This window comes from Ruditapes philippinarum, unplaced genomic scaffold (assembly GCF_026571515.1).
Source record: "Ruditapes philippinarum isolate M1 unplaced genomic scaffold, ASM2657151v2 ctg3851_1_1_1_1, whole genome shotgun sequence".
Taxonomy (NCBI): domain Eukaryota; kingdom Metazoa; phylum Mollusca; class Bivalvia; order Venerida; family Veneridae; genus Ruditapes; species Ruditapes philippinarum.
The window spans coordinates 206,172-232,591 of record NW_026866543.1 but is presented as its reverse complement, the minus strand read 5'-3'; the positions used below and the strand labels follow the sequence as shown (position 1 = coordinate 232,591).

The window sequence follows — 26,420 nt, the reverse complement described above, 5'->3', positions numbered from 1 at the left end:
AGATTGATTAGCAATATTGCTGATATTGCTGACATAACAAGTTTATGAAGACTTGAAACCGTCTTGTAAAAAGCAATGAGCCGCGCCATGACACAATCAACATAATGGGTTTGCCAACAGCATGGATCCAGCCAGCCTGCGTATCCGCGCAGTCTGATCAGGATCCATGCTGTTCGCTATCAGTTTCTGTACTTGTAATAGGGTTTGTAAGCGAACAGCATGGATCCTGATCAGACTGCGCGGATGCGCAGTCTGGTCTGGATCCATGCTGGTCGCAAACCCATTATGTTGGTTGTGTCGCGACTCAAACATAAAATGAGTGTCTCCATCTCCTGTATATAAAATACATTATATATTGTTTGAACGGTATGACACTGGTAAAAAAAACGTTTGTCTGATTCAAAAATGCATTTCAAAAATAGAAATAATATGTTTCATCATACCGATGGTCATACTGGATCATTTTGAACTTGATCAAAAGAACTTCAACAAAACAACAACAACAACAACAACAACAGAACAAAAGACCAGCATTTTCTTGGTTCAAAATATTTCGAAGTGCGTTTGTAAGATTTTCTTCTTCGAAAGCAGTTCCATTTCATGTACGAGAATATATCTACACACAATGTCACGTATACTTTTTATAGAGAGGTTCTCATTTGTTTTATATTTTTAAACAAACAGAATACATACGACAGTGTCACAATTAATGACATCACAAATCCTTTAAGCTCATTAGGAATGCCATTAACGTCACACCTTTAATAATTCATTCTTTATTATGACAGTTGTCTTTTTTTCAGGGAACAAAACAATATGGCAACATTTATTGTCTGTTGCAAAAAAACTGCATTGCATAGTATTGTCACGTTCAATGACAACGTAGTGAACACGTGAAGTGTAAAACAGTGTAACATAGAACATGCAGACGTTTTTATAAATACGTGATCTATATATTACAAATGTGTTGAATAGAGATAGATTTTGTCTTTGTAATTAAAGATTATTTTTTAAAAAAGGAACACAGATATACTTCAGAAATAGTTTCACAGCAAATTCAATCTATCAAACTTCATGTGTTGTTAATATAATTCAAGCAGCCCAGTCATTAGTTGAGAGTATAAATCAAAGCACAGAAGGCGCTGAATTTGTTTGGGTCTCAGACTGTCAGAAAGGTGAAGGTTGTGAGATTATAAACCAATTTGTTTTTGTATAATGCTGCCAATGCTTTCCAGTGTTTTAACTGTAGTAAATTGGCTATAAGACTAATTGCAACACTGATAGTCAATTCAATGTTTATTTGACTTAAAAAAATTTAAAAAAAAATGAGTTTGAACTCCAGACCTCTCGATTCACAAGCGAGCGTGCAAACCTCTCGGCCACGGTGAAGTTATATGATACCGGCCTGAAGAAAACCATATAATTCTAAATTAGGGTTTGTAACTCTTATTGTTTCGACGTTAAACCTGTTGTTTAACACAGATGTAAATAATCATAAAGCTTACTGTAACTATGTATATCTATAATGAATGAGACAATATTAAAAATCTTCGACCATTCGAAAACTACTTTGCTTGAAAATTAATGCGCCTGTCATTTGACAATCTTTACGCATTGATCTCCCCTGAATATTTCAGCGTTAATGTACATATAAAGGGAAGTAACCGCTTCAAAAAAGTGGACTACTTTAGGCATTTGCAATTAACAGCATTAGGCTCTGAAATTTCGCTACCATTATTTGTTTGGTCATTCTTTATCTTGTTTAATTGAATGCCATATTGTAAATAAGACATATATTTCTTAATATGTTACCATCATGAAATAAAGTGTATATAATCATTATTCGTACTGCCGCACTGTCGCCATCGTACTGTCATGTTTCGCGCTTTTCGTTCTCAGAGAAAACGTGCTGGCCCTAACGGATCACCGTACCTAACGGAACACAGTAGTTAATGACAATATGTCAGATAAAATGAATGATATGGTATAATTCTTTTCACTTACCTTGTGCTTTCTCTTAACAACTGTAGTAGTATCTTAACGTATCAAATATTTAAAAAAATCAATTTCAGATTTCTGAAACAAAAGTAAATTAGCATAAATGATGTAGGATTCAATGTAGTCATTGATATTAACATTGCATTTTTACAAAACTGTCTTCATTACCACGACTTTGCATTTTTATGTTGATTTCATGTTTTAGTAATAGAAAGAGCATCGAGACACGAAGTCATCTGATTTTTACGAGGGCGCGTAGCCCCCGAGTGTTAATCAGATTGCCGATTGTTTTGATGTTCTTTCTCTTTTGTATCATAGTCAAACATAAAAACACGTTCCCTGTTGCCACAATATGAAACCCCGGGAAAAAGTAACCAAAGAACGAGCATCTGAATATGATATTTCTGTCGCTTTCCCTTTCTCTTCCGTTACAATAAGTAAACTCCAGCAAAATGAGCCAATCAATGGGCATGCTCTGGAGTGCGGGTAACTAATATATGCACTCCAGTTAACGCACTGTGCATGTATATGTATACAATTTAGCACAGACACATTTTCATCAGAAAGGTCCCTTAACTATGATACAATAATATATTATTTAATGTGCTACATATTTATGCACTTAATGAAAATATCATCAACTAGGATTGTTTTACGTCGTCTAGCAATGTGGCATTAAGCAAACACCTGGAAAGCTTTAGAGAATATATGCGCTTGTATGCAATGTTCTAGTAATTGTTGTTTTGTATTTACTTTTGAACTTGAACAAGAATTTAGGTTAACATTGAACGAAGATAGAAGAACTTTCTTTTTTGCGACATTAAGGCATTGTATGTTACTATATCGTTATACATTGATTAACACAGAGTGTAGAATATAATCTAAATACAAATAACACAATAAAGCAACAAATAATTAATATTTTTTATGTCTTGTCTGTGATATGCAGACTTCATAACTTCTGATCTTCTTTCAGAATTCCATTTTATATTGTTTTCTCATCTAGAAAACACACATTCCTATCCTTGAGGACCATACGTCGCTTTTCATGGAATGGCACGAGCGTAACACATAGAAGGTTCCATGATTACCGCCATATGAAGACATCTGCGGACGTTTCTAATTTCAAAATTTCACCATTTTAATGTTGAATTCTTCCTAAGTCGGTGCTATGGGGCGTGGTCGGTAGCTTGCATTTATCACTACAGTGCATGGACATGTCAAATCAAACCAAGTCTGCGTACTTTATGGGTTCCGTTTTTTTTATATATTATTTAGAAAATATAAATATGCATGTATATTCTAATGAAATGATTATTGTATTTATTTAAAACAACATATGACATTTCTAGTTCCTTGTAATTTTTATTACTGTGAACAAATCTTGCTGCATATTTTCAAAAAGAATGAACATACATGTTCTGTAAAATTCCATCGTTTGCCTGTAAGGTTTATTTTGTGGTTGGGGGGAGGCGAAAGGTGGGGGCATGAGAAAGTAGAAACATGACAATGCCTTAATAATAAAACTAAACTAAATTGACTGTTAAGACTTATTCTGTTCTTAGTCTATTTATATGTACTATTCTTAGAATGGCTTAATATATTGTTAAAAGAACTTGTTACCAAATGCATCTAAGCTTGTTGTAAGCTTATTATATTTTTACTGATTTAACATGTAAAACCTGTGGCTTATTGGGTATCAAGAGCATTAAATTTGTAACAAATATCAAACTTTCTACTTTCCAGGGTCGCTTATAAATATAACTTTGCAGATGTTTTTGCACATTATTAAAGGAGGCTGTAAGCGTTGCCTTTTTTATAAACCTTTTGCTTATGTTTCTTCACATCATAAAAGGATAAGAAAAACATTTTCAAAATCAGTATTTCATTGATCTACGCATTAATATAAATCTGATAATAAGTTTTGAATATCTAAAGTATGAATTGCATATGCCACAAAATTAAAATAAGCTCAACAACTTTAAATACTTAAGCTTTTAAGTTTATATGTTCTTATAACATTGAAGAAATTAACAGTTTTCACGCGACTTTCATTATAAATAATGATCTCTGATAAATCAAAGTTGATTGCTATGTTCTATGATATATATCTATGTGCTCTAAAGACATAGATATGCAATTGCAAAAACATTGCTGATTGTTAAAACACGTGTTTCTTTTACGTCATACATTATGTTTATTTATATTGCTTCCTATGACTGAAACGATAACTAAATATATTAACTCTTACAACTCCAGGTATCACTACCTTTCAATCTGGACAAATGAACTTGACTACCACAAAAAACCCAATTTTAAGGAAAATGTACTGACTATGCACTGACCAGAATGGCGAAAAAGTGTATACCATGTCTGATCTAGTTCTGCGTTGGCTGCATAGGTAGAAGCAGCTGTCCCCGAGTAGGCTAAAGGTTAAATATACTTTCGATATTGCTATGAAAAATATACTGTTTAGAAAACATATGTTATGTTCTCGATTTAGAATGTGCGTTTTTATGACACTTACTTCAACAGAAGCTGTAACACACTAAAGTACACTATGTAAATAAAGGAGATGAACTTCACTTGTTTGCAGTGCGGCACTAAATTCGGCGAACGACGTCAGGCCGAGTCACATGGTAGGCCAAATGGACTCTGATATCATGCATAGATTAGTAGATTTCCTAATATACTCTTTAAAAAATCTGTATAGAAACTTCATTTATTCATAAGTATGCTTTACTCAGGTTTCCGTGTTTGTCCAACCGCAAACGCAAGTGAAACTAACGTAAAAACACTTTTGAGCTAAGAAAGTTATCTTAGTAAAGTTTGAGCAGAATTAAGGTAAAGACTAAGGGTCTAATATAGTATAGTCTCAGGATTGTCTCAGACGAACTTACAGGTAAAAACTTAGGAGCTAAGATGGTCTCGGAATTGGCTGAAACGAATTTGAAGAAACTTGAAAAGTCAGACGAACTTAAAGATAAAAAGATAATTTGGTGCATGTCGGAGATTTAACTTCAGAACCTTTATCACAAGAAATGTAAATTTGTAACAAAAATCACATCATTCAATTGCATTACGATCTGTATAAGCTTACCATATTCATCATATATTCTCATCAGAAAACTAAAACTAAAAAACAACACCCGCCCTCCTCCCCGAACAAAAAAGTAAAATTACAATTAATTATCATGTTAAATTGCAGCTGATCTTCTTCATATCTTTAAATAAATTAACTGGTAAGTTTTATCTGTTATCTTTATCTCTTTGACACAAGGGGAAACTAAATAATAAAACCGCAAGGAGAAAAAAGAACAAACGATCTGTTATATCATTTGTTTTTCACCAGCTGTAGTAATTTGTAATAATCTGCTTACACACGCTTTTCTCTACTTGTTTTTTGTACAGCATGGTTATCTGTTGTGCATTTCAAGGTATTAAAATACACACGCATCAGTTTGTTCATCGGAGATTCACTTTTGAACTTTTCAAAGGAATTCAGGTTCACTATGATAAAAGAATACTAGATTTCTGCAATTTCATCCCTGAAAAATTCATTTTCAGCTTCGCTTATTCTTTTATTGTCATAACTCACTTAGCACCGTCGGCGTTGGTTAATATTTTTCGTTAAGTTTTCGTTTATCGTCTTAATGACATTGAAACTTTACAGGATACACATTGATGAGTTCTACGTAACCATCCATTTTTATGTGAAAAATATACAGAAACCTATGATATCAAAACATGAAATAAAAATACATTGTCCAGGAAACTTTGAACTTTTGCATGAAGATTCATCGTGAGATCTATCAAGGTCACTGTGAAACATCAAGCCTCTCACATCAAAACTTAATTATGGTCATAAAAGTACATTGTCATTGACATTTAGAAGCTCGTATGTAGTTGTCCTTGATAAGTCGATGTTTACATCAATATGTGTCACATGATAAAACAACACTATATTTGGGAAACCACAGACACCTACCCTTGTGTCCGATATGCAAAATGCTGCAGCAGCCAAAAGTCTAACGTTTCAACAATGTATGACACATTGTGCTGGTCCAAGAAATAAGGTCTCAATGAGGCCCACGTTGCAAAGCCCCTGTCCACCCTCTACATGCATATTTAATCTACATACTTTCGAAAAAATATACTATTTTCCGGAAACCATCATCACCTACCTGTTGGTCGGATTTGAAAGCTAAATAGCTACTACAACAGTCTGAATTCTGATATTTTCAGCAATGTATGAGACATTGTGCTGTCCTAACAAATAAGGTCTGAGTAGGCTCCATTCCGCTCTCTGAATGCATATGAAGTATAGTATTTTTAGTAAAAAACATAATTGTCTGGATCTATCGTCACTTACCTGTTTGTCCGATTCCAATGCAAAACGCTATTGCAACAGCTTGAAGGCTGATGTTTACAGTAATGTAAATAACACATTGTGCTGACCCAAGAAATAATGTCTCAGTAGGTCCGCGTAGCCCTCTGAATGCATATAGATACGAAATTAATCTCAATAATTTGAAGTTTGGCATATTATGCTATATATTTGATTGTCGTGAACCTAATTTTACTGTAAAGCCATGACTCATGTTACTATCAGATTATATTCCTATATAGAGGATATTGAATGAGTGTAGGTTTAATACTAAATTTATTGAACGAGTTGAATAAAATCATATTATGCGAGCCTTTGGAGAGCATAATATTGTTTTATTCAACGAGTTCAATAAATTTAGTATTGAATCTACACGAATATAATATTCTTTTTATCACATATATAAAATAAAAACGGTAAACGGTTAACAAGAGTCATTTTTCTTTGACGCGCCTATAGTGTAACGCTAACATTAGCGCGTTTTAACGCTATTTTTATAGTGCATTGACGTGACGTCAAAGTGTTATTACACTAGTGTAATATCGTCTAGTGTAATATCGTTTTTATTAAATGGCTTTATTACACTCCTGCGCCGCGGTTTATGTGATAATTAATCATATCAATAAATATTTTTATTATTGCAGTATTAAAATTTTTCTATTGTTTCCTACTTTTTTAAACCATGAAGTTAATTATTAGCTTGATAGCTATCATATCTCGTTGGGATGGCTTTATTGGCTTGAATTAAATTGAAAATAGTATGCAGATTATTCAGGTATTAAGTAGCTTCAAATGTGCATGATTTTTAAACATTGAAATAGTGATATCTGAATAACCTACATCAAAACATTTATATACTATCTATATACATACATGTAATTACAATAATTAGAATAAATTTCTCGAATTCCGATTGACTTAAACAATTTCTATACGTATATACAGTGAAGAACCGAAGCGCGCAAATGGCAATGTATTTTTACATCGCAGACGGTAACCTACGTAGGTGCATAAATCTTTTTTTATTTCATTTTGTTGTTTATTCTATATGTTATTGAATAAAAAAAAAAAATAAATGTCACACCGCTCTGATGACTTTATATTTGAATAACAAGTTTTGCAACTTATATTTATCACTTCTGAGGTCGGATGCTGGAACTAAGCAATACTGTTATGTGAATAATCATGGTCGTGACCAAGTAGGGCCCGAACCTATGGTCCTTGAATTGAGAGGCAGACACCTTCAATACTAAGCCACCTCTCCCCCTTCAAAGTGTTAAAGCCAATCAGAATGTGAGAAATTTATTTGCATTATTGTAACTAATAAAATAACATTTATATTTGTTTTGAGATCGGTGACAGTTGTTTTTTATTATCACCCATCAGAAATATATTTTGTAACAGTCAGACAAGTATCGTCGCCAGTTAACGTCTTGGTCTTTCAAACCTACAAGTTAAACCGAAAATATTTAATCTATAGAGACTGCATTGCCTATCTTAAGAGTCTCCCTGAATTACGAAACTTGGCATAGGTTTAAACTAGGACAAGGAGATATAAGGAGGATATAATGCATCCGTCTGCAAATGTAATTTAGAAATAAATTATGTAAATTACAAGCTCACATACACTTGAGTTCAGTACTGAATGGTGAACGACTCATACCATCCCTGATTTCGTTATTAATTGTTTTGTTCGTTTTGTCTACATTATTCAGTTAAGACTTATTAAACGAAATGCCCCTTTATATGATATATTCTATAGAACATTTTTTATCAGTGTCAGCTGTTCATTGTAATGTTTTACCTCGATGTTTATCCTAACTTTGAAATTTTCTTGTTTTCTGTTGTCCAGATACTACAACATAAACATCGTTTCTGTGACACCTAGTTGTATGTTTTTTTTTTAAGTTTGAAAAACAATTTAATGCATGTATGTAATGTGAACAGCACATGATATAATCATATCACTTGGACAATCCGAGAAATATTTCTTCAGTTAGTATATGATAATGAAAATTCAAAGTTATCAACTGTTACCCTTGTTATGGCTTTTGTAACCTTTCACACTTTTTAAATTTTACCTATACTATTGCGTACCGATTGCGGCAAGTGAAGCATCTGTGTTCCTTTAGTGCAAAAGAGTACAGGTGCATAGCAAAAACAATGGCAATATTGCGTTTTATTACTTTACAATTTGCAGAGATAGATCTAAACTCTGTTAAATAGTTATCAAAGATAAATATAGCTGTCTATACATTCCGATTCTAGATAATACACATATTAAACATATTAATTATTGTAGTACACGCAATGTTTTGTAATTCTTGTTCAATACGATTGGCAGATAACGCATGTCTGTAACAAGTACAGGACTGTTTAAGGATCACACAGATTCTTATTTTCTAGTGTTATAGTTTGTTGCAATTCTAAAAACTGACAAAATTTACAGACATTATATTCAAAATTAAACTAAAAATAGTGCAAAGTCTGTGTGAAGGTACACAAAAAGTGGTGAATTCGAACCCACACACAAAACGTCTTCTGTCTGCAAATTGTCTGTAGAATACTTGATTCAGATTTCACTGCCATGCATTCATTCCTGCATTTTTATCAAACGGCAATAACTTCATTATTATTGACATTTTTCATTTACCCATACACAATTCTAAACACGATATTCTTATTGAGAAGTTTTCATGAAATTTAATGAAAATACAATTTACATTGTAAAAATAAAATGGTTTTATTCCACAATGCAAGAAACCATGTTATGTTTATAGACCAATACACAGCTTCCATCAATATAGACAATTCCTTTCAGCGCTTGATTTACCAAAATCTAAGTATTTCTGTTAGTCCATAGCAGCAAAGAGAAATTCGTGTATCGTTGCAGCACTCCCTTTGTATTTAATACAAATAATTAATTGAATGACATAATGCATCGAGAAATTTATAAAGCTAACAGGAATTTACAAAGTAGTATAAGAAAAAAACGAGCTAATAATCTATATAAAATGAAGTATACTAAACAAAACAAACATTCGTTACCCCTCTATGCCATATGTAACATATAATTTTGTTATTACACGAAACTAATCATTTCTCTCTAGCCTTGTCAGTCTTTCATATCCATTCATCTTTTTCGATCGCCTTATTACTTATTTCTACACCAGCAATATTATATACTGTTTCACATTTGCATATATGTAAGAAAACCTTCAACTTGAGGTAACATGATGACTATAGTACATGCATTTCAAGATAAGTCAATGCTATATTATGTTGATGTACCCCGCCGTTCGTTCCTCATCCTTTGCCGTCTGCGAAGTATTTTTCTGTAACGTTCAATTTGTTCCTGTAGCAAAGCTGCTCTTTCTTTGTCAGAACGACTGGGCGGTTTAATCTCAAGAGAGGCAGCGTCCGCGGCACACAAACCATCTCTTATCTTGAAGTCGTCCAGCGAGATGTCCCCTTCATAACCGTTTTCAGTTTTGGCTTCAAATATCAACTGTAAATACAGCAAGTATTACATAAGTAAAAATAAAAACATTCCTCTTCCTTATATGTTTTCAAACGACAAGTACAAACGAATAAATCAAAATATGTGTTACTTAGTTTATACAATCGATTGTGTTGGAAGCCATAAGCTTATTGAAACACTCTCGAATTCGTTCCTGGAACCAACCAGTACTAAGCAATGATTGTAAAGTTTCTTGCTCCAGGAAACAACGGCTTGCTACTTGAAAAGGGTTAGGGCGAAATTATGAATTTAAGTGGTACATAAACTACGGTATATACATATTAAATGGACAGTTATGTTCCTAAGGTTCAAAGAAGAAAATGACAGGACACTTACATATCAATGTAGGTTCGCTTATGTTGGTAAAGAAACAAATGCATATAAATGTATGCCGAGGTTTAAAATTGGATTTTGATTTGAAATATCATGTGAAGATTTTATATCAACACCATTTCACATTTGTTGACCTACGTCAACTGGTTTCGAACTAGCATGATGGTATCGTCAAATCGGACATTTAATAAAGATTTGCTTTTTCACAAGATTTACTACTCTTAGAACATTAAGTACCTCTTTCATCTTTGCACAGTATTTAATATACTTATTATTGTTGGTCCGCAGTGAGGTATCTCTTGGCCAATTGTTGTTACTAAGTACAAGAGAATTTCATAGTATTAATGTTCGATCAAATTATTACAGATCGCACCAGAAAATATTTCATTTAATTTTGAAAGTTAAAAAATGTCACCTGATAGCCAGATCGTGCAGTTTCTTCGTCGACAGAAACGCCAGCTTTTATCCATAGATTGCCTTGATTACCAAACACACGCCAAACTGCTCGGAACTCATCACTTGTTAGAGGCTGCAAATTATTTTTGTGAACGTATAATTATGATTGAATGTATTAACTACAATTAATTATTGTGAATGAAAAAAGGAAATGACAACGGAAAGCATTTTTGTGGTTAGCAATATTTACAGATAATACTTATCCCTGGTTTTCTATATATAAGGGTTATAAAAATAGCTTTGTATTTACATATAACTGTAATAATATATAATATAAATATATAATATATATAAATTCACACATATACAAAGTATGCGTCTCAGCTGAAAATATATACATAAGATTTTCTTTAATATGACTTTAAATGATTTACTCTAATATATATAATATCAATGTCATAATTGACTATCATTAGAAGATCTTGAAATATTTTCGATAACTTTAAAAACTAACAAAAATATAGAAAATGTTTCGACATCTATGACCACACTGCTTTCATGATATTATTTTAAAAAATGTTTGAAACAAAGAATGTCTCTGTTATTAACAGACATGAATATAAAATAAACGTAACATAATAACTGTAGATCTACCATACCAAATTTACTTAATGATAATTATAACATTATATGCATTCCAATAATGAATTACGTTAAACTATTTTCTTGGTTATATAATATCTAAATATCTTTCATTTTGGTATCATTCGTTATAATTAAAACATCCAAGGGTATAAAGGTACATTAGGATATCTATCCGGCAGGATAATTGTTTAAATAGTGGTAGTGAGTCTTTCCAAAATACATTACTTGAAAGGGTAATGCTTAAAATGCTAATGAAAGCTAACGGTGAATACGTGAACTTAACTAGATCTTGAGTGCTTGTCATCATTGACAATCCCTTGCGTAAAATATGTTGTCATGAGATGAGTGTGATTTTGGTACTTGTCGCATTCTTAAAGTAAGGGAGCTGATGGCTGTTAGATTCCGAAAGGGCCTTAGAGTGTCCTTTCTTACGATTCGGAAAGGGCATTAGAGTATCATTTCTTACCTCGTTGCTTTGTGGATAACTGGTAGATGCTATAAACTATCTTATTAAATACTTACAAAGTGTAACTCATGACACGTGTTTATTTTTAGGTCAAAATTTTAGGATTGGCACATGGGGATTTTAAATATTACAAGCTTACTGTACCTTGCTGTAAATTGTGAATGTGCCTGTAGTCCGCCCATGCATATGATAGTAAAACTCTATACATTGAGGATTCAAACCTCTATACTTTGGAGAGAACATTTTTGCTGTCATGCCCTTTGATTTCCCGGAGGCCTCTACGTACATGTAATGTCCTGAAAGACAGTGGAACATGTTTAATATGCATGCTGACAGGAACTGATACAATACAATATTTAAAAAGGTTCAAATCTTATATTTTTAGGAAAGTATTAACCCCAATACTTGCAGAAATGTCGTCGGATCTGGTAGTCATCGATCGTTATTTTTTTGGTATTTAAAATGTAATGTTTTATATCATCCTTACCAATTGTTTCCAGCAGAGTAACCGAAAACAATCGTTTAACACCATATGTTTCATAATACCAAAATGCAATATGATTTTGTAACATAATAAGTGCAGGCAGTTTAATAGTTTTTACATCGTATTCATTCCATATCAGTGTATAATAAAACACTACATGAATTTGTTCGTCATAGACATTATTTAATCTATAAAACAACAACAACAACAACAATATTTTACCATGTCTGTCTTTACAGGTGTGATCATTGATTGGTCCAGTGTTTGCAGAAGGTGTTTTGCCTTGAATTCTCTCCCAATCGAAGTCATCTGTAATATTGTCCTGTTTGAAACCACATAGATCAGGATCCTCAAAACCACAGTAAGTCTGCGTCTTCGCTGAAAATATATACATCTGATTTTTAAATATGAGTTTTGACATTCATGATTCATATTAAGAACTGACACATTTTACTGTATGTACTGGTTTTTTATTGTTGTTTTTGATGGAAGAAACGATCAGGCTTTAACAAAAGCATACATACTAGACACTAACGTTAAAGGAAGGGAACGTTGAAAGGTGAAAATAATACCATTTATAAATTCGCTAACGATAAAGGAAATGAACGTTGAAAGAAAAGTAATGCTAATCAAAAGACATGTCTTAGGCGGCTGTATCTGTACGTTTGTGGAGTTGTTTGTAGATTTTTTACTGATTCTCTGTTTAACCGTTATCTCGAGAGAAGAAGAATCATAACAGTACACTGAATGAACGTCATGAACAAATACTAATAAAAACACTTGAAGAGAAGCAGTAATGTAGAAAAAAGTTCCGCAGTTTTATATATCATTTAAAGCCAATGGGCACTTCACGATTCATTCTTAATGACGAATAATACCCTGGCGTCTGTAGTTATAATTATAATAGACAATTGTCTGATTAAAAGAAGAAAGAAATGCTTTAGTCGAACAAGAAAACTTTTGATTATTTTTTATCCGTAATATTGGATTATCGTGCCTAGGTTTGCAATGAATATTTTTTTTATATATTCTGAATAAAATAACATTATTGATGTTCAATTAAACCAAACGTATACACTACTTATCTAAAATAGAGGTGCCTAATTTTCTTTTGAATAGAACAAATGAAAAATAATTACATACGATAAGCGATACACTAAAAAACAATAACAAGTTTTCAAAATACAGCTATTGCATACAACATTTTTCAACAGTCAACCTTTAAATTACGAAACATACAGTATACATGTACTAGTTCGCTAAACACCGTTTTATCACAACAATACATTTCCTAGTTTGGAAAGTTACATGACAACTGTCTCGTCAGATCACGAGAGTATGCCAATAAGATATATTTGATTGAAGTTAACAATGATGGCTTGATGTAACATTAATTGTCATGTCAACAAAACCGTGTTGTAACGCTACAATTTTGTATGAATACAAGTAGAATCAATATAGACAATAGTGAATAAACACACACTGACCCTGGTGTGACAATTTGACAATATTCAAACAAATTAACACTGAAATACTATCACAAGAACAAAAAAACACACAAAAAAACAAGCTGATACAAAATGTAATGTTACAGCGATACATCGTTATACCTTTTAATTAAGTGGCATGTGGTGCAGATATGTTCTAACCATTTATTTTTGCTATAATCAAAAGAAGTATGATATAATTCACAAATAAATATGCGGCAGATTGTACAGAGCAATTTGCTGATAAATCATGAAACTGCTGATAATCTATAAAACATCAAAAGATGCAGCATTTACGTCATTCAACAAGTGGCTTTGAGAGATTTCCAAATCACAACTTTTACACTGACGTGAACCATCACTTATTATTTCTACAAGAAACTTATAAAATACAAACGCGTGGCACCAATAAAGATTATTTTTATTAGAAGATTAGTGTAAAAATTGGGTAAATTAACACTTACGTACAGTGCTATTACTTCCCCCGTATACTTTGTATATATAATCAAATAATCTTAACTGTATAGAAAATTTTGCGCTGTCATCAGTTATTAAATTCGTAAAGCAGCAAGATTTTTCGCTGAAAATACGTTATGTTAAATTATATCAGACATCCTCTAGGTTAAACATTATTAAATTTATCCTTCTTAAAGTGACATTATGCCCATACAAGGGTATACAGTGAGTAAACTGGTAAAAGTCAGAACAAGTTTACATTTTGTCAGAATTCCTTTCAATTTTATAATTTACTTTGCATGAACACGTGGCCCCCAAAGATATCTAAATATCTATCAGAATTTACCTATAACGGTTAATTTATAAAAAGGGTGGGACAGTCTTGTTATATTTAAGGCAGGATATATATTCCAAAACGTTTTCCAATATCGACTGTTGGTCAAGCACCATTATAACAGTCAATCTTTCGAAATATGTAATTTAATTAAACTTGACGATGAAAATATGAGCATAATGACACCTTCATCGTTCTACGACTTTATAAAAACCATCAACAATAAAAACCCTAACATAATCTAAAAAAACCCAACAATAACAGATTTCATAAAAAATGCTTAACTTATTTCAAGCCCGGCTTGATTGAGCATATCTTTGGCCGGAAGTCGCAAGTGTAAGGTACAACCAACATCCCTATAAACCATTGTTAACTAACTTTGTATCGTATAATGTATAGATATCCTGTATTTGTGTCCTTCCCGACACAATTAAAACATGGTGTTTGCCTTTAGAATATCATAAGATAGCTTAAAGGGTCTTCTATGCAATGAGATCGAATTACTTGGTAAATTGAATTGTGTACTTGATTAAGTAAAAGAACATCCATTTGATTTTACAATGTCACGGAAAAGACCCAATGTGAAAAAAACTTTAAAACCCGTTCTTAACAGTGTTGCATCCATAGCTCATTTGTTTCAGAAAAAAAAACACAATAAATTTCGGTTGATTTACCATATGTTTTACCTTTATTAATGGTCAATCTTATGAACTGATTAGTCTTTGGTTATTATCAATTTTATCTTATTGATGTTACATGTAAGGTATTAACTGTTTTGTTGTTTACATATCAGTAATATGCTTTATCATAGAGTTAATTGCTATTTATTTTCTATTTTTATTTAGTTTTTAAGTTTATATGAATAATCTGATTTTTACATTGCTTACATTTTTTTATATTTTGTTTCTAATTTTAGCCGGCTTACTTTGGCTGGAAACACACAAATAAGTACATATTCCATTGACTTTATGAATAATTTTCTATGTGGAATAAATTATGTATAGGACTTTTGCAATTCCAGTGCATTTTTAAATTCTACACTTACTCTTCGCGCAACTGCATTGTTTTATAACTTTTATTTTTTGTTTTGAAAAAAAAATGTTATTGTGGTCATCACCTAGATACAAACATTATGGTGTGCATAGTGTTCATTGTTTTAAACTTTTTAAATTGATATTGATGATATTTACATTTCGATTTATGAACATTGTAATAAAGATTAAAATTATTTGCTTGCAATATTTACTGTACCTGTAAAACAGTCTTGAAGCTCTGCCTCTCGGAGTTTTAATGTCACTTCCGTTTTTATATACAAAGCTTCAAGTTCAGTATTATTATTTTGTAATTCTTCCATTTCTATGAGTGTCGAATTGAATTTTAAATTCAAAGTTGCTAACTCTTCCCTTAGATTTGACTCTGATCTAACCACGTCATACAGTTGATTTTCTACACTTAAAAGTTTTATTTCGGATGCATTAAGTTTATATGAAATATAATCTAAATGCTCTGTTTTATGCTTTAGTTTATTTTTCATAATTCTATTTTCCCGTTCAATAACAGCCGCATTTGTTTCATAGCTGACCAATTTACTATTGGAATCCATTGCTTGTTTTTGAGCAGCATTTAGAAGATCCGTTGTCTCGTTGAGTTTGTTGCGAGTCTCTAACAAGTCCGCAGTTCTTTCACTTAATGACTTACGCAAAGTATTGAACTGATGCTGCAATTGAAATAAAAGAATATTTCCTCCAGATTCCCTGGATACAGGCCGGGTGTCAGAAACATGCTCTATAAACACATCTCTTGATCGAGATCTTCCACTTTCATGGTACGGAATGGCATTTCTAAGCAATCTTTGGACCGATTCTTCCAGTTCCTTTATTCTTGAGTCATGTTCAGATTTTACTATATTGAAGTCCTGCTGCATTTCGTGCATTTTTCCATATTCTTTTTCTAAATGTTTTTCTTTATTCGGGCGTTGAATAATTTCCGCCGGCGGCGTTTCACAAAGTCCCACTGTACTGAGGTTGATATTATATGTACACTGTCCATTTTGAAGCTCACAATTTGTCTGGGTAAAGGCAATTCTAAGTAGTACTCCATTAAATATAAAAAATCGGAAAAATAGTTTAAAATCGTTTTGCAATAAATATTGATTATAATATATCATATTAAATTTAAATATCTCACTTCTTGAATTCAATGTAACAGTAGAAAATATATCCTTCCTTTTCTAACATTTGAGTATTTAATCATAAATATTGATTCTTTTACTGAACCTTTTCACATCTTAATTGGAAAACAATCAAATCTATTCGTTTGCCTTTCGATAACTTACTGAACTGAACACGTTTATAGGCACAAGGAGAATGATTTTAACCCTTATTTATACGACTGTTTCCCCACAAACAATGACTTGTTGAGTACTATGTTTTACCGTTCTTTTTCGCGATATTCTTCAGTATGAATGAAGGGTTATGATAATTATGAACAGGTGCGTGGAGCAATTAAATCATATAGATCGGTTAATGATTAAAGCAATGCGTTTTTTTCTTATGTGATCTCGTTCAGGTACATGGTACTTTATAAACTTATTCTTAACATGTAGTAATTAAATAGTACTCATCTTCAATTCCGATGTGTTTAGCAAATACGGCATCAATATAGTCATAGTTCAGTCTGTAAAATGCACTTAAACCATTGAATATTGAATAAGAAAGGTGTAAGAAAATATGGCACAGTAACGTATCAATTATTAACCTGTAAAATCAATTTTGATAAATACGTAATATATAAATGGTTATAATATTTTTATGTGTTGTGATAGTTGGATGTGACTTCAAAATGTTCGGACCTTTTGATGCCTAACCATAAAACTATCATTGATGTATGTTGCACGCATATAAATATTCTCAATTGTACACTCTCTGCTTATTGATTATTTTTAAATTGGCAAGTTTGTTTTACTAATTTCGCCTGTAAAATATTTTTTTTTTTAAATTTATTATAAGTTCCACTTACTCAAATGTCATTGTATTTGTGAAATTTGCAGCATGTACAATTTTAAAGAAAGATAATAACTTTAGAACACCCGTTCCCATTCACTGTACGTCGAACTTTTAAGACATCGATGTGACTTTGTTTCGATCAGAAAAAAGTATTCTCAAATTTCGCAAATATTTGTTAACAACATATCTTTTGTTTGTATTTTCACCATATGTTGTTCATGGGAGATTTACAAAGTAATTGATTGTATTGTTGATTAACTCATGAACATTTAAACAAGAGAATAATAGCTGCTAGCCTAGTACAGATTACAACATTTATACAATTGTTTAATCAAAAGTTGCCAACTATTTCTCTCATAAAGTTCGCTTTTCTCCACTGTCCTTGATAAACTAGATAGCATTCTTTCGTTCCGTAACCATCGGAATTCAAACAAGAACATATTAGTTTTGCAAAAGTGACAGAACGGTTCACCCTGAAGCATCCCTATTAACGTCGAGACAATAATTATGTATCTGTGACGTAAATAAGCTCTCTATTAGCAGTAAAGGTGAGGCATTTAATAATGATTTATAGTTGTAATGATACGATAAAGTGTTCCGAATACTCTTAGTAAAGGCAATTCTCAACTTAACAAAATATGTTATAGTTCACAAGTACATGTCTTGAAGTGAACAGTATATATCTACTTAGATCCTTCAAAACAACAATGTTATATTTACTTCATAATTAAATACTGGATCTCAATTACTACTTAGTTATCCAGGAAAGCCAGTTAGGCCTGTTTACGGTTGAGATATGATGACAAAAATAAAACGTGTCTAAAATGGCGTAAAATAGAAAAAAAAAACATGCACACAATCTTAGACCATTTTTTAAAAATAATTTACAGCATTCATTATCTCTGTTACATATTATTTTATACATATACATTGTTTTAATCATTTTTTATCTGGTACAAAGATATGTTCTTTCGAAAAAATGTTAAATCAACACATTTCAAATGATCAAGAGACAAGATACTCTTCTATACAATCATTGAATTGTGCAGGCTCGAGATAAGAACAAGAACTGTATTAGACATTTGAATCATAAAGATAATTAGGTTTATGTCGAAACAAGTGTTTGCCCTTTAGGAAAATAATCTTGTAAACCAAGGAATGCATTCATTTTGTGAAAGATATTTATTCAGACGGTGATTGAGGTAAATACAAGCACATTGAACTGCAAAATAGAAACATATGTTGATTAGATCAGAGACATTTGCAAAAAATGTAAAGTACTATGTTATAAAATAATATAACAAAATACTCGGAATGTTTCAAACTTATGTGGTAATCTAGATAGCAATTTAATTGAGTATGCATTATTTCTATAGATTATAGCAGACATTTACAAGTACATTTATAAGTGCTAAAGAAAATGCGCTTCCATCAAAAGTATCGTAATTAAACAAAAATAATATTCAACTCATAGTGTGATATGTTTGATATTTAAGTCTCATCCATGTACAAGTAAAATATATACAACAATACAAAAGTATATGGCCATTCAATACAGATATACAAGATACTAAAATTAAACATAAATATCGTCTCATTGACAATTTGTACAGGCTAATGGTAAGGAACAGCTGCTAGTCTATTTGTAAAATAGTGATAAATTGTTGAATTTAGAAAACTGAAACAAAAGAACACTGCTTAAGCCTTTAGCCTTTAGCACACAAGAAACGTAAACGTATCAATTTTACTTATTTTGAAGGAGGAAACAGGAATTTTATAACTTTAAGATAATGGGTTTACAGCATGTCAGATGATAAGTAGCTCTAAATATAGACTAATTTGTCACAAATATTGCAACATGTGAACAATAGTTTTTTTTAAATACAAATGCTCAATCACTAAAACTACTAATTACCAAAAGGCGACAGAACCTAAAGATGGTTAAAATTGGCAAATAAGTAACTGTTTTGGAAACTTTAACACAATATCAAAAATGAAAAGATTTTGAAAATAAAAATGTAACACCGATATTCAAACAACTTCATATGTCAACAAGAAATTGCTGACATACTCGCACTTTCAAATTAATGAAACAGTGAAGTTTGAAAGTTTTTAAAAGAAGGAGAAAGAATATCCAACAAATTATGATTGCGATATCATTATATCATATGTTAAAATGATGAAATTTATCAATGTGACTGCTTGTAGTGGCGAGTATATTACTATAAAGTTCGTGTTATTGTAAAATAAAATAATCAAAAAGGTATTGTTTCTATCAGACTGAACAAACAATGAGGTTATAAATTTCCTATATCAAAACATTGCACCAGTTGACTGACTTAACAATCGTTTCGAAATTTCACAAATAAGCTTCTATAATTACATGTTTCAGTTTTTGTTGCCGTTTGATTTTAAACTATTATTTCGCCTATAATTATTCATCAAGCTATAACACTGTCGTTTTGTGTATGTCTTTGATTCATTTTTATAGTTTTTTTTATGAATTCACAATTTGAAACCTTTTTAAGTTGTTACCTTTGTTTTGTTTTAACCCCAAATAAAATCAATGGAACTTGATATTAACAATAAACAACAAAATAAAAAGGACAAAAGCCCACAACAAGACCCCATACACAAATGACAAAATCTCAAACATCAACAAAGCATGTTTGTCCGTCTGTTTATTTGTTTATCTACACGTATACTTGTTTGTCTGTTTCCCTGTTTGTTTGAATATGTTTTCGTATATTGCATTTTGTTTGATTATGTATGAATATACATGCAAAGGTTTGTGAAATTGTTGGTTTTATTTGTTTTATTATTTTTACGGATTAATGCTTGTCTGTTTTCTTTCCTTAATACGAATAAACGTTTGTTAGTTTGTTTGTTTTATTGTGTTTACGTATAATAATTTGTCTGTTTCATTCACTAAAATGATACTTTTGATAAAATCTACGCATTTCAAAGAAAGTAAAAGCAAATTTTACTTTTTATTCTAAAATTCTTCTCTTCTGCTAGTGTACATTAATAATGCTTGCGGTGTATCAAGCGTTATCAGTCAAACATCTGTGCTAAAGAAATCCTAGAATGATATCAAAATTCTTATAACCTCATTAATGTTCTATTACCAAATATCAGTACATCAGCAATACATTCAGACAGAAAATGGCAATTCTCATCATATCACTCATCTCAATTTTCTGGTGTAAAAACTTGAACTTAAAGTTCACATTGTTACAAAAGAACAAAATCTTTGTTTTCCCTTCTTATTGGGACTTCTTTTGATATTTAACAAAATGGAAATTCAATTTGTATTTCAGTTTAACATTTTTGTCCATTACTTGTAAATATATAAAGATAAACTTTATTTATAATGAAAAAGCTTTTATCTTGTTACATAGTATTTTGCCATTTGTATATCAATTGGCATATGGGAAATGAAAATTTTGACAAATGGTTTATTCTTTGTTAATGTTACATAAATAGAAGCATAGTTGTTAAATCAGATGTGTGTCTCTAAATTTGGTGAAATAAAAAATGGCACTAGTAGACTGATAAGTCTCATCCCCGAAATTTCAAAACAAAGTAAAATAACAAATACGAACCCTATTAGAGCAACCATATCATATTCAGAAAGGTAGGTCACCGCATGAACCCGTTATAGGACGTTTAGAAACAAAAATTGTTACCATGGATATAAAGTAGTATATCGTAAAAGATTGTTTGAAAATGTGCATTGCACATTGGTTGCGTATTCAATATTTAAGTTTTGTACTCTAGGTATGATGTGTATACTTAAAAATTTTAAACCGACGAGCAAAGACATATTGATTTTTTAGGACTTTATCGACTGCCCGTTTTCCACCTTTAAATGAGTGTGAATATTTTTTTGCACATTGAATGGCAACATCAAGTGACTTTTGTTGCAAGTTTTAATAAATTGTCTAGACAGCGTATTCTAGTATCTAGTAAAAGTGTTACAATATATACATATTTTAATCACATGCTCTGAATCATTTATGTGTTAAAGACTGAACTCCATCATGAATGTTTCCGCGATAATATGACACCATTCTTTGCAACCAATGAAATCTGATTTTAACAAATTTAACAGTATGCTATAATGAATACCTAGAACATCGAATCTAAGTGTGTTATCTTATTGCATTATGTATGATTTAGAGCATAAGCTCGTGTATAACGTTATCATTTGATGAAAATAAGCCAGGACAAATGCATGTGCATAATTTACGATATGAAATGGCTTAATCAATGTTTTGGAAAAAACTACACACATTTTGAAATCTTAACAAATATTTTCTCCTTACTAGGAAGTGATAAATGATAAGCCGCACTCATTGGCTCATGTTGGTTTTTAAATAATCACACAAAGATCATCTATTAAACTAATCTGTAATTGAATGATATAAGAATGTGGAAAAGAGGAGACCTCTCGTAAGCAATAAAAACAAAATAAGTACATGAAAATATCCGAATCGGTTAGACTAAGTCTGTTTATGAGAGATAACGGAAAAGTGCAACAACTCCTGTGTCTCTTAGCAACGGATTTGACTTTATTAGAAGTTATGGGCTATTCAGAACAGAAGCATACTTAAGGCTATTTTCCTTCCACGTTTATAATATTGAATCATAATATCTTATTTGAAACAAACAGTTATTCATTTTTTTTATTAAGCAATAATTTATACACAAAAGTTTATATTATTCTTTATTATCAAAGGGGAAGAAAATTATACAATTCTGTAGTGCTACTCAGAAGAAGATAAGAGCAATTAAGCACAAGTAATGATTAATTATTAAAATTATTCCAACTTAACCTGTTAATATGAGAAGACGGGGAGTAAGCATTATGTATTTTGAATAATCAAGATAAATTACATAGATGCTCTCGAAACACTATACAATGGTACAATATATCTACTTTGAAGTTCTTAACTTAGAATTCTTAGCATACAGGTTGGCATTCCGCAATTTCACGCTTAATACTCTGAAGTGTAATTGCTTACATGACGTCAGCTGACATCACCACTCGTATTATTGAGTCCTTCACGTGATTAACATAAAGGTCGTCATAACTATCGACAGAATGCCACTAGTAAGTATAAATGATACAACAGTAAGTTTTAACATGTGTCGGTTAAGTATATGCCACGCGAAAGATTGGAATTAAACAAAATGCTCAAGCAATAAATATTGCTTCACTAACACTTAACATATATAATGGAAACATTAATCACAACAAAATTACATGAAAGTTGCTGACTCGGTTTAATTGAGTCTGTACATGAGGGATAATGAAAAAGTACAACATCATTCACGCCCCATAACACCGGTTTGAGCGGTAATCAATTTCCAATACTTAAAAGTGCTGGGAAGGACCTGAAGGACCTGGGAAGGACCTTTATGCATACATAATTCAATTCAAAAGTTTTCTTTTATAATATTCTGATCTCATTTGATCGCCATTGATCCGAAATTTTGGTATATATTTAGTGCATGTTTTATTTAACAAGTGTTTTGATGTATTAACAGGGTTTGATAAATAGATACTTATCACGCAAACTAACATGACAAATATACCTTACAATCTGAAACAAATAACGAAGAAAACAGAAACATTTTGTAAAATGTATGTCATTACTCTACCACCAAGTACATAATTTTGTTACAGTCTAGAAATAGATTTCTGGGAGATGATAATTGATATGGGGTCCTTTTATATGATATTACATAAACAAAAGCATGAACAAACGCATTTCAAATTTCTGACGCAGTTTGCATGTGTATATCTAACAAACATGTGCATTGACAGAACCTTGTATTACAATCTGATTACATGTTTTACTGTTCATTGTTGCTTTTGTAACAGCAAGTGTTTATCTTTCACAGCAACAACAAAAAATAACTAAACCTTTTTTTTGAGAAAGAAAAAGTTTGTATTTTAGATTTGTTAAAGGATGCACGGTACAAATGACACATTCGTTATTCCTAAGTATAGATTATAGTTTTGTTAAACACGAGACATACGTGAAAAGGACTTTTGACGTAAGACATATTGCGATCAGTCCTCGATTTTGGATTGCTATTATTACTCTGTATAAATAAACATGTATAATAATTTATGTCTATGACGTCAACTACTGGTACTTGCTTATAGTATTTCCTAATATAACCGTTTTATAATATTGTTCTTTAATAAACCGGTAGAGAATAATTATCTTTCATAACTCATTAACATTCATTTCATGACAAAGGTTTTATAATATCTTGCGCATTTGTCAGGCACTTGAATTTGCAATATTCTAAACAAATCATGTCTAGACAGCAAATTATATGACATAAAAAACTGTTATAAAGAAACTCTTGTTTTCTTGCATACACAATTTTATAGGCTTAAGAAAAAAAAAGAAACAATTAAAAAATTGTATTAGCAATTTAATTATATTTTTAATTATTAGTTCATATAAATATACGACATTCATTGCAGAAAAGTAAAACATAAAACATGACAATTGTTCTTTGTTCGCGACATAAAATACAAATCGTACAACTGCGCATGAAAAGAAAACTCGAAAATTGTTGTCTATGCTTAAAGCTTAATAAGATATAATAGAATAATATGTTTCCCGAACAAAAAATAAGCATAGTTTCAAACAAATGTTTATTAGGTCGTCCTATTTCTGAAGCATTGTAATCTACAGCGACAAATTTGATATTTTTTTATGGTCTTCGCGTAAGGTATATACTTTTATTATTTAACAAAATACCGTGTTTATTTCGTTAACCTGCTTATTGCCAACATTATGCTATGACATACTTTATCGGCACCATCTTTATAACTTACGGCACATAAAACAGGAAACAACAACAAAAAAGAACTTCCTAAGGTCTGTATGAAGGAATTGTTACTTAGTTCAAGTTATGGAACATATCCCGGTACATTATGACATTCCGGATCAAAACGCTCACTAAACAGGCGTTGTATTGCGAAATTCACTTCAACAATAGTGCCAACCTATTATAAGTTATAACATCACTTGGATTGAGTTCATCGGGTAATAATCACCTAAGATGTTTAACATAGATTAGACACAAATCTGTAATCAAATTAAATTTTCTTATGCTGAACAGATAGATCAAATACTAGTATTCTCCAAAGTTATCTGATGTTCCTTTTAGAAATAGTGTGTAAAACATCGGTTTTGTTTTCATGTACATTTTCTTATTATCTTAAAACATCTCCTGCAGGCAAGTCAGTCACAAAATGTAAACTGTAGGTGTACTAATGAAACCTGAATAAAAGTCTTATCTCAATCACATGAAACAATCATGTGATTACACTGTTAATTACCAGTATTAACGAGATTAACATACAACGTATGGCATAGATAATCAACATAGAAAGAAAAGATGCACTAAGAGCTTTATCGTTTATCGAAATTGCTGGAGGAAACAGGTTAATATTATACAGAAAGCTTAGAAAAAGTTACCTTTATTCAATTAATATACTTAAGAATAAATATAAATGATTTTTGTTACATCTACCTTCATATAACTATAAGTGCAACGTCTGACACTTGCGTCAGTGAATCGATTCTTTGCTAAAATGGTCTTTGTTACTTAGTTTGTAAGCTCTTAGTCGCAAGGAAGAGTCCCAGCCAACCACCATATGTGCGACTTATTATTTGACCTAAATCTATTTCAAATTATTTGCCTAAAACATTTATCTTTACTTTTTTTGTGTAACATTTTCTTTAGGCTGTACCAATACCTTAATCTTTTCTTTCTTTTCTTATTGTTTTAGCTGCAGTCGTACTACTTTCTTTAGAAAATATTGACTTCAAATAAATTGCAAGCAAACAGTATTTTGTGATGATGTGAATGTTTTCATTATTGTTTGATGATCCTTAGTAAAGAGAGAGTTTATATTTCCAACTCAAACTTTTATGTTTTAAATTGTATTTAATTTTTGTATCTGCTGAATATGATAGCAATCAAATATTGTTTAAACTAATCCCAGCCAAGGTGAGAGTTTTTATGTTGTTCATTTGCATCTTTTAGTTACGAACTAAAATGTTTGTGAAATATTATACGAGCTTAAAAATTTCAAATCTTGAAAAAAAAACTATTAGATAACTATTCATTTTTGTTTAAAAAAGCAAATATTTTCATACAGTTTAGTTCTCAAATGTGTCATAATAAAGACTTTATTTAAAGAGGCAACACAGTTGGACCTACCCAGTATTCCCTGTGAGCCTTTATCATATATACAATGTACAAATATAAACATTTAAAAGCAAAATGTATGGTAAACAACAAAGAAATTACAAATAGTTAAGAAAAAATGAATAGTTATAAAAAAAACATTAAATAAGAACATAAACATTGTAAGTAAAATACACATTTATCAATTTGTAATATATCTTTATGTGTTTTAATTCCACCAGAGAACCACCATTTTAGATAATTATTTTTGAATGACTGTAACTTTGTGGAATTTTTTTATATATAAGGGATGAGCATTCCAAAGTTTAGAGCCTGAATATGATAAAGATTTTCTGGGAAAAAAACTCAAGTCTAGGTTTTGGGATTCGAAGTTGTTTTTGTTCATATGATCTTAATTGTGTATTTTCTGTGTAAGTAAAAAGATTTTGCATATAATCAGGGAGAAGATTGTTAAGGCGTTTGTAAGCTTTCTTTATAATTTACTCTTTCAGAGAATTTCATCCAGTTTAAGTCAGAAAATAAATCATCAGTGGGCGCATACTCCATTAGACTTGTCATTTGTTAATCTAAATCTAAGGACATAAAGCAATGAGTTATCCTTTATTTGATGACAAAAATACGATTTGAACAAATTTAACGGTTTCTTTGCATATCTTCCAATG

The 26,420-nt window shown here is 31.1% G+C and overlaps 1 protein-coding gene across 2 annotated transcripts in view; it reads right to left on the bottom strand.

Moving 5' to 3' along the window:
• Window positions 1-9,073: 9,073 nt before the first annotated feature.
• LOC132732812 (uncharacterized) overlaps window positions 9,074-26,420 on the bottom strand; it is a 57,763-nt gene continuing 40,416 nt past the window's right edge. Inside the window, exons 1-5 of one of the 2 annotated variants that reach the window (XM_060719321.1) lie at window positions 15,758-16,879; window positions 12,452-12,607; window positions 11,890-12,041; window positions 10,654-10,767; window positions 9,074-9,893 (exon numbers count right to left, since the gene is read on the bottom strand). In XM_060719321.1, the coding sequence (XP_060575304.1) occupies window positions 9,663-9,893; window positions 10,654-10,767; window positions 11,890-12,041; window positions 12,452-12,607; window positions 15,758-16,673 (1,569 nt within the window). In that variant the 5' untranslated portion in view covers window positions 16,674-16,879 and the 3' untranslated portion in view covers window positions 9,074-9,662. Of the gene's footprint in view, window positions 9,894-10,653; window positions 10,768-11,889; window positions 12,042-12,451; window positions 12,608-15,757; window positions 16,880-26,420 lie in introns of those variants that run through there. The other variant, XM_060719320.1, reaches the window with a different exon arrangement.